The sequence below is a fragment of the Peromyscus californicus genome, unplaced genomic scaffold (genome assembly GCF_007827085.1).
Source record: "Peromyscus californicus insignis strain IS unplaced genomic scaffold, ASM782708v3 Scaffold_1__1_contigs__length_55948999, whole genome shotgun sequence".
Taxonomy (NCBI): Eukaryota; Metazoa; Chordata; class Mammalia; order Rodentia; family Cricetidae; genus Peromyscus; species Peromyscus californicus.
Window position 1 is genome coordinate 55,067,736 of NW_026294492.1, and position 8,966 is coordinate 55,076,701.

General features: G+C 60.3%; 1 protein-coding gene across 2 annotated transcripts; it reads right to left on the minus strand.

Moving 5' to 3' along the window:
• Positions 1-95: 95 nt before the first annotated feature.
• On the minus strand, positions 96-6,784 carry Cnn2 (calponin 2). 2 transcript variants are annotated; one of them, XM_052747284.1, is made up of 7 exons: positions 6,651-6,784; positions 3,933-4,054; positions 3,053-3,119; positions 2,828-2,965; positions 2,325-2,441; positions 1,863-2,009; positions 96-1,136 (listed from the first exon to the last, which is right to left on the minus strand). In XM_052747284.1, the coding sequence occupies exons 1-7, from the start codon at positions 6,711-6,713 to the stop codon at positions 870-872; spliced, it is 921 nt and encodes a 306-aa protein (XP_052603244.1). In that variant the 5' UTR covers positions 6,714-6,784; the 3' UTR covers positions 96-869. The 2 variants fall into 2 exon arrangements, with proteins under 2 accessions (XP_052603244.1, XP_052603243.1); XM_052747283.1 differs by lacking the exon at positions 6,651-6,784 and having other exon boundaries at positions 3,933-5,362.
• Positions 6,785-8,966: the final 2,182 nt, after the last annotated feature.

Consider the following 8,966-nt stretch of genomic DNA (forward strand, 5'->3'; position numbering starts at 1 on the left):
CTCAGTTTCTCCTCCTTCCCCCAACTTTTGTGCCCGGCTTGCCCCTGCATCTAAACGGCCCCCCCGTCACCACCAATTTCAGGAACACCCTTCAGTCTTAGAAACGGAGGTTTTTATTGGTTTTGGTCCACACAAGGTATTTCACATTATCCGGCGGCGCAGGGGCCCCCGCGGGTCAGGGGCGGCACTTTCGGAGGCGGGTGGGCCCAGCACAGCTCATCGGCCCAGTGCAGGAGGGGGTGGGAGGTGGAAACCCAGAGGAACCCGGAGGGCAGCAGGGGCGGCATCGCCTCGCTCAGTCCCAGGCCTCAGTTTCCCCACTGGGCAAGGGAGAGTGAGGTCTGAGGGTCCTGGGAAAACAAACGCGGTCCCTCAGAAGGCCGCAGTATTTAAGGCCCAGGTGCACCCCCCCCACACGTTGGGGGGGGGGCGGCAAACAAAACACAAAAGCCCTGTTTTCTTTCTCTGAAACTGCCTGCAATTTCAATGGGTCCGCAAACCACAAACTGAAGAGATGAAGAAACCGGAAACTCTTTGGGGCCAGCCTCTCCCACAGCCTGCTGGGAAATCCACAGCCTGGCTGCCCCACCGAAGACCCCATGTTCCCTGCCGGGTGGGTCAGTCCTGGGAAGGAAGCAAGGCATGATGGGCGAGGAGGGAGCATAGCTAAGGCAGGCCTGTCCTCCCAGCCCTCAGGAGCTGAGGCAGGAGGATTGCAGTGAGTTCCAGACCAGAGAGGGCCACAAAGTGAGGCCCAGTTTCAAAAAAACAAAACAACACAATGAAAACACAGAAGAAGAAAAAAAAAAAAGAAAAGAAAAGAAACCCGCACAGGGATGCTGATGTGGGGAGCCAGCACCCCTGGGTGCTCAGTAGCCCGCCTCCTCCTGGCAGTAGGCCAGGTACTCAGGGCCCTCGCCGCCGCCATCACCCTCAACGGGAGCCCCGTCGGCTGCTGGGCCCTGTGGGCAATACTTGGGGTCGTATATCTGCCGCCCCAGCCCGAAGACCTGGCCGCTCTGGTTGGCGCCCTGCGTGTAGCCCATCTGCAGGGACATGGAAGAGTTGTCGCACTTGTCGGTGCCCAGCTTGGTGTCGTAGATGTGCCTGCGGGTCCCTGGAGCCGTCATGCCCACCTAGAGAGGGGGGAGGGCTCAGAAGGGGGACCCCTGAATTCCTTCGATATCCACCCCCCTGCAGTTCCCTACAGGATTTCCAAAGCTTAGCTAAAACCGTTTTTGTTTTTCGTTTGGAGAAAGGGTCTTACGTAGCCCAGGCTGGCCTCAAACTCACTATGTAGCCAAGGATGACTCTGAACTCCTGATTCTCCTGCCTCCACTTTCTGGGTGCTGGATGGCAGGCGAGCATGTCCCTGCCCAGTTTATGCCATGCTGGGACGGAAGCCAGAATCTCACGCATGCTAGAACACTCTCCACGCTGCGCCTCGCCCGGCTCCTGACACCTCAGCACTCAGGAGGCCGAGGCAGGCTGGCTGAGAGTCTCACAGTCCGGCCCTGTCTTAAACCCAGCCCTCTGCACAAAAGTAAATAAAGTTTTCTGACGACTGTAAGCATCCCTGTCCCACTTTCTCCTTGACAGCTAGGAAGCCCCTCCACCTGGGACAGAGACTTCCACAACGTCTGAGGTTCCCCAAACCTCAGGGACACAGGCATTCAACTTAACAAAACCAGTGAGGCTATCAGATGGGGGTGGACTTCTGGGGAAACCGAGGCACAGAGCGGGTGGGTTGTCAGGTCTGAAAGCACACGCAGTGAGCAAGACACAGAGTTGAGTCTAGAATCCCTGAGGCAGGGGGACAGAGCGTGGCGGGGGTCACAGCCGAGGCCTGGGGCAGGACTCACCTGGCTGGCACATTTGTTGGTGCCCATCTGGAGGCTGATGGTGCAGTGGTCCATGGGAGGCAGGATGTGGTTCTTAGGGTCGTAGAGATGGCGTCTGGTGCCATAGGCAGTCATGCCGGACTGGCTGGCACACTTGTTGGTGCCCATCTGCAGGGGACATGGCGGGGGTCAGGGTGCAGCCGCCAGGCTCTAGCACAGCGGATCTCGGCCTTCCTGACGCCGGGACCCTTTAATACAGCTCCTCATGTTGTGGTGACCCCCAACCACAAAATTATTTTCGTTTCTACTTCTTAACTAATTTTGCTACTGTTAGGAACCATAATGTAAATATCTGATATGCAACCCCTGGGAAAGGGTCGTTCGGGCCCCAAGGGGTCGTGACCCACAGGCTGAGAACCTTTGGCCTAGACCCTCCCTGGAATTCGAGGGGCCAGGGCATGTCCAGGGGGCTGCGGCACCTACCTGCAGCCCGATGACGCACTGGCCGGCCTTCATGGTGGCGTCATCAAAATTCCTCTCTTGTTTCTCTGAGTATTTGACCCCGATGTCCACACCACTCTGCAGCCCCTTGGTCTTGGCCTGGGTGGGGGTGAGGGGGCCCAGGGACCCTGAATTCAGGTTCAAACTGCAAGCATCAGACAGCGGATACAACGCCCCAGAAACATATCCAGTTCCTACAGGTGCCTGGCCCCGCCCTTGAGACCCGAGACAACCCGTCCAACCCCACATACAGGGACTCCCGGTGGCCTCTCTGCAACCTTGCTTTGCCCTTAGCCTTCAACCCTGTTCTACCCACCTTTCCAGTTTCTTGTTGAAAGGTGGGAGATTCTAGACAGCAAATCTCTCCCCTCCCTGCCTCTCACATCAGACGGAGTGGCCCGTGTTTGTCTGGTTCATCTGCGCGTTGACACCAGCCTCCTCGCTGTGTGATGCTGGGCTGCCCACCAACCCTCTCTGGACCTTACCTTTCCCGCCAGTGCAAGCAGAGACACTTGCACCTGCGTCATATTCCCGCTCTCAAACAGGTCATTGGCCTCGAACAGGTCCACGGGGTTCATGCCATAGCTGACCATGGCCTTGATGAAGTTGGAGAGGTTTTCTAGCTGGGAGGAGGCAGGGGAAGAGCGGTGAGCAGGGACGCTGGTGTACAGGTGGGCTGGGCAGGCCGTCCCCACCTCGCCAGCCCTCACCTGGTGCCAGTTCTGCATAGAGCGGTTAATCTTGGGGACAGAGCCTGGCTGCAGCTTGTTCATGAGTCTGGGAAGAAATGACCCAGGACCCTCCATTGGCATCCCGACCTCAGAAAGCTCATGAAGCCTCTACCCAGCCTCAGTTTCCCTTTAGCTACCAAGCAAACAAAGCTGTTGACCATGGATGCTAGGAATGTAATCTTGAATCGTGGGGTTTTAGGGGAATCTGAGAATTTTGACTGTTTTTTTTTTTTTTTTAATGTGCACAACTGTGGAATCTCCCTAGGGCAGATGCACAGCATGGAGAAACTTCCAGAAGCATTAGCCACTGGATCCGGAAGGAGAAGGCCTAGGGTAGGACTGCTCACAGCCGGGGCATGTAGAGAATGCCATGGGACCAGGAAACCTCAGACAGGGACAGACAAATGAGACTAGAGACTGAATACTGCAGAGAAAGGCAACGAGAGGCCAGACAGAGGGCTCAGAGGTTAGGGTGCTTGTCGCTGTCCCACACCCTGGGTTCAGTTCCCAGCACCCATGTCAGATGGCTCACAGCCAGCTCCAGGGGATCGGAGTGCCCTCTTCTGGCCTCTGAGGGAAGTGTACTCATGTGCACATACACACAGATGCACACAGGCCCTAACAGGCCCTAACACACACACACACACACACACACACACACACACACACACACACACACACACAAATGAAGTAAACCCTAAATAAAATAAAGTAAGGACAAGAAGTAAGCCAAGAGAATGAAAAGTAAAAGAGAGACTATGCAATAAGACAAGAAAAAGGAAAAACAAACGGGAAATGCACAGCAAGCCACGCAGCACAGAACACTAAGGCTGAGGCCTATGTGCCTGTGAGCACTCACGTGCACAGGATGACCCCATCCTTCAGACCCTTCTGGAAGTCAGGGCCGATGGAGAGGCCCGTGAGTCCCTCAATCCAGCTGCGGAGTTCGGCTTCCTTCTGGGGGTCATATTTGGACAGGAGCTGAGGAGCAAAGAGCACAGGGCTGAGCTGGGGCGCAAACACACCTTCCAAAGCTTTCAGATGGATGAGGCCAAAGACAGCAGGGGAAGACGGGACAGAGGGTCTCATGTAGCCCAGGCTGGCCTTGAATCACTTTACAGCTGAAGATGACCCTGAACCAATCCTCCTGCCTCCACCTCCCAGAGCTGGGATGACACCTGTGTGCCACCGTGAAGTGCCTGGGAGGAAACCCGAACACTCTGCCAACTGGGCTACACACCCAGCCTGGCTCCTGCCTCTGGCTTCACCCATTCCGGGCACTTCCTATGTACCAGGGGCTTTGGCGTCTGACTTCAATCTGTCCTCACTGAGGACAGAGTCCAGAAGGTGCTAACATGGCAGTGTCCACCAGAGGCCCGTTCTTTTTCATGGCCTAGCAATATTTCAGCTGATAGGCCTCCCCAGGTGAACTGTCTCCACATGACTGGGTTAAAAAAAAAAAGCCCTCAGATTCCCCCATACACACCCACTTCCCATGGGCTCCCACCTGCCCACCCTTGCAGCGGCATCTCAGGCCTGGGCAGGCAGGGGCCATGCCGGGATCTTCCTCTCCATCCTCCCCCAGGGGACTAGAGGGCCCTAGGGAGCTGCCCTTGTGGGCCCAGCTCCTGCCATGTGCAGGACCACAGGGGGTTCTCAGCTCCCCAGGCCTCAGCTGCCCATTGTCTGTTTTGTTTTGTTTCTGAGACAGGGTTTCTCTGTGTAGTTTTGGAGTCTGTCCTGGATCTCGCTCTGTAGCCCAGGCTGGCCTCGAACTCACAGAGATCCGCCTGCCACCGCCGCCACCACCCAGCCAGTTCCCCATCTCATCTGGACAGGTTGCTTGCTGACAGGAGCCCCTTCCCTATTCCTGTCTTTTTAAACCCTTTCAAGTGGGATTAGCTGCTCGCGGGGGAGACAGAGGCCGCGGGCGGCGGGGGCCAGCTGCTCCCACGTCCAGGGGCCGCCCAGTCCCGCAGGAATGCGCAGGGGCTGGCCCGGGATGCCAGACGTGCCAGGTCCAGCCGGGCCACGTCCCTAGAGGCTCCGAGGGCCAAGGAGGGGGCAGAGCCCCACCCGCTGCGGCCACCTCCCTCCCCGGCCGCCCTGCAGCGCATTCCAGCCCGCCGGCCACAAACTACCAGGAATGCGCTGGCCTCCCCGGTCTAAATCAGAACCAGCTGTTCCCCAGCGGCCAGGACCCTCAACCGGACTGAATAAAGCCCCACCGGATATGGGGCCGGCCAGGGGGTAAACTGAGGCACGTGGGTCAGGCACACCGGCCTCTGGGCTCACCTCCCGGTGGAGGATGCAACCCTTCGTGACCCCCTGCGGGGCTGGCCCAGGCCATCCCTGCTCGCAGCTCCGCAGTCAGCCAGAATCTCCGACCTCATCCCCTGGGTAGCGGGGACTGCCCTGCCCATCCCGCGCCCCACTAGGCTCCTAACCGCTCCGTCCTTGGGGCTTTCCTCAGTCTCACTTCCTCTGTTCCGGGGAGGTGCCCAGCACCCCCCACCCCCGCAGGAATCGGTCAGGGCCCTCGGACCGCGCCTGCTGTGCGCCTCCGGGGAGCTAGAGCAACCTCCCTGAGCCGGGGTGGGACCTGAGATGGCAGCTCGCCCTGGCAGGCCGAGGACAGGACAGCGACACAGGTGGCATCTAAATACCCGGCGAGGCAGGCATGCCTCCCGTGCCCTGCTGGGGACCTGGCAGGTGCCGCGGGCCGCAGGTGCCGGGCTGGCAGCTTCAGCGTGCCCAGGCAGGTGCCCGGCCTCGCCGACCGTGAAACCGGCACTCCCAGGAGCCGGGCGGGCGGGTGCGCTGGCGGGTCTATCCGGGGGGGGGGGTTCGGAGTCAGGCCTGAGCTGGCAGTCAGTGTCCCCCGCGCCCCGTCGTCAGCCTGAGGGGCCTGGCGGTGTGTCCTGCCCCTGGGCACTGGGGATGCCCCGCTGCGTTCAAGGCTACCCCAAGTGCGCCCTCCGTCAGGTGCGGGGTGAGTCCCCGGAGGGGCCACACCCTGTTGAGAAGGCCCGGGCCCGCCCCCTTCCCGTCCCCAACTTAAGTGCGCGGGGGGGGGGGGGGGGAGTGTCGCCAGGTACTACAGACGGGGTGGCGGGGGTCGCGGGGCGCAGGGGGCGGAGGGATCTCGGGGCGCAGGGGTCGCGGGGCGCAGGGATCGCGGGGGTCGCGGGGCGCAGCGATCGCGGGGCCGCAGGGATCCCGGGGCGCAGGGCGCAGGGTGCAGGGGGCGCAGGGGGCAGGAGCGCGGGGGCGCAGGGATCTCGGGGGCGCAGGGATCTCGGGGGCGCAGGGGCGCGGGGCGCAGGGGTCGGTCCTCCCGGACCCCGCCCGCTCGCCTTCTCCAGGGTCTTGCTTCCATCCTCCTAGGAGCTCGGGGTGCAGGAAGCGCCCCCGGGGGCCCGGGGTGCGGGATGTCCGGGGGCGGGGCTGCAGGAGGCACCCCGGGTGCAGAGCAGCGGGGTCCCCTTCTCCCGGACCCCCGAGCCCCCGAGCCCGCCGTCTTACCGGGGCGCCCCCCGGCCCTCCGGTGTCAGGGCCGAGCCCCGCGCCCACTCACCCGGTTCCGGACCTCGGCCGAGAGCCCGTAGGACGGGCCCTTGTTGAACTGCGTGGAACTCATGGCGGGGACCGCGGGACCGACCGGCGCGGGGCGGGCGGACCAGGGACCGGCGCGGGGCGGGCGGACCAGGGACCGGCGCGGGGCGCGGGGCGCGGGGCGGGCGGGCGGCCCGGGACAGGGCCCAGCGCCGCCCCCGCCGCCCATTGGCTGGCGGAGCAAATGTCCTTATAAGGCGTGGAAGCGCCGAATTCCTGTGGCCGCGGCTTCCTGAGCCCCCCGCGGCCACCGGGGACCCGCCCGCCCCACGGAGCCACCCAGCGTCCCGGCCGCTCCCTTCGGAGTGACGGGAAAATGAGGCAGCCAGGGGCATGGGGCTCCTACCCAGTCCGGGTGTCAGTTCACCTCCCCGCCCTGGACCGCACTGAGAGATGGGGAGCTGCTGGGTGGGACCCCCAAACCCTGGAATCTGGAATGGGAGCCCTGTCTGCCGCAGCCGGCACTTAGCAGATGGTTTCCTCCCTGGTTGTCTGGGGGATGTAGACAGGAATCCGGGCAGGCTAATTCAGAGGAGGAGGCCAAGGGAGCTAGGGCATTGACGGATGAGTAGGAGTTTCTCCGTCCAAAATGAAAAGGCCTTCTGGTAGAATAAAGGGCGCAAAAATATGGAGGGTGGGAGAAAACTGAAAGGCCAAAGGCGTCGGTTGGGGACGGGCGGCCAGGAGGGCCTGTGAGTTGAGGCTGAGGGTTGCCGGCCCTCTTGTGAGGGTGGAATGGCAGAGGATAGGGTCATGAGGCGCCCTGAGGACAGGATTGGCGTACAGTGGGTTTTCAATAAGTTCATCAACGAATGAATAAACGATCAGGTGTGGTGGCGCCTGCCTGTCACCCCACAGCTGGGAGGTCAGGAGTTCACGGTCAGCCAGGCCAACCTGGGCTACCTGAGACCCTGCCTCAAAACAAACAGGTCCGTCCCTCTGTGGGTGACACGGATTCCCGAGGGATCCCAGCTCGGGGTGCTGCCCGGAGCGCAGGCGGAGAGCCCCGGGTTGGGGACAAGTCCTTCCTCTGGGGTGGGGGCTGTGAGGTCGCCCTGAGCTGGGGACAGCGCGGGTTCCCGGGAGCAGGCATGAAGCAGGACGGCCATGTGTATGGGGCACCAGGCTCAGCGGGGCTTAAGGGTGACTGCAGCCGCCCCACCCAGGTCCTGTGTGCGAGCAGCCGATGCGCTAACCACTGGACAGACAGACGTCTCTCCAGCCCGCCCTGTCTGCCTCTTTCTCCATCCAGGGCACACCCCTCACCCGCCCCCCCCCCCCATACTTAAAAATAAAATAAATCTTTAAAAAATTAAACAAGGAGGGCGGCGGTGGTGCACGCATTTAATCCCAGCGCTCGGGAGGCAGAGGCAGGGGGATCTCTCTAAGTTCCAGGCCAGCCTGGGCTACAGAGCGAGATCCAGCACAGGCTCCAAAACTGCACAGAGAAACCCTGTCTCGAAAAACCAAAAAAAAAAAAAAATTAAACAAAGTAGGTGCCGGAGAGGCGGCCAACAATGGCCTGTGACTCCAGCTCCGGGGGGCGAAGCCTCTTCTGACCCCTGTGGATACTGTGCACACACACGTGGTGCACAGACACACGTGCACATTTATTTACTTATTTATCTATTTATTTATCTGTCTATCTATTTATCTATTTATCTATTTACTTATTGGTTTTTCTTCGAGACAGGGTTTCTCGGTGCAGCCCTGGCTGTCCTGGATCTTGCTCTGTAGCCCAGGCTGGCCTCGAACTCACAGAGGGCACCTGATCTCATTACAGGTGGTTGTGAGCCACCGTGCGGGTGCTGGGAATTGAACTCAGGACCTCTGGAAGTGCAGTCGGTGTTCTTAACCTCTGAGCCATCGCTCCAGCCCCCAGATTTTTTTTTAAAGGTTCTTTTTTCTCCCTAAGGCAGGCTTTCACTGTGTAGCACAGGCTGACTTCCAATCCGCCACCCACCACACCCCCCACCCCACCCGCCGCCTCAGTCTCCGAGTCTAGGAAAGGTTTCCTGTTTTTTTTTTTGCAACCCCCCCAACACCCCCCCCCCCAAAAAAGGGCTGGAGAGATGGCTCAGTGGTTAAAAGCACTGACTGCTCTTCCAGAGGTCCTGAGTTCAATTCCCAGCACCCACGTGGTGGCTCACAACCATCTGTAATGAGATCTGGCGCCCTCTTCTGGCCTGCAGGGATACGTGCAGACAGAACACTGTGTACATAATAAATAAATAAATCTTTAAAAAAAAAAATTGAGTAAATCAACCTAGCTTCAGCA

Coding starts and splice junctions, on each gene's coding strand:
- Cnn2 (XM_052747283.1), bottom strand. CDS start 4,162: ATGAGACCCTCTGTCCCGTCTTCCCCTGCTGTCTTTGGCCTCATCCAT. Junction 3,120..3,932: donor GATGGGGTCATCCTGTGCAC/GTGAGTGCTCAC, acceptor ATTTCTTCCCAG/ACTCATGAACAAGCTGCAGC. Junction 2,966..3,052: donor CTATGCAGAACTGGCACCAG/GTGAGGGCTGGC, acceptor GCCTCCTCCCAG/CTAGAAAACCTCTCCAACTT.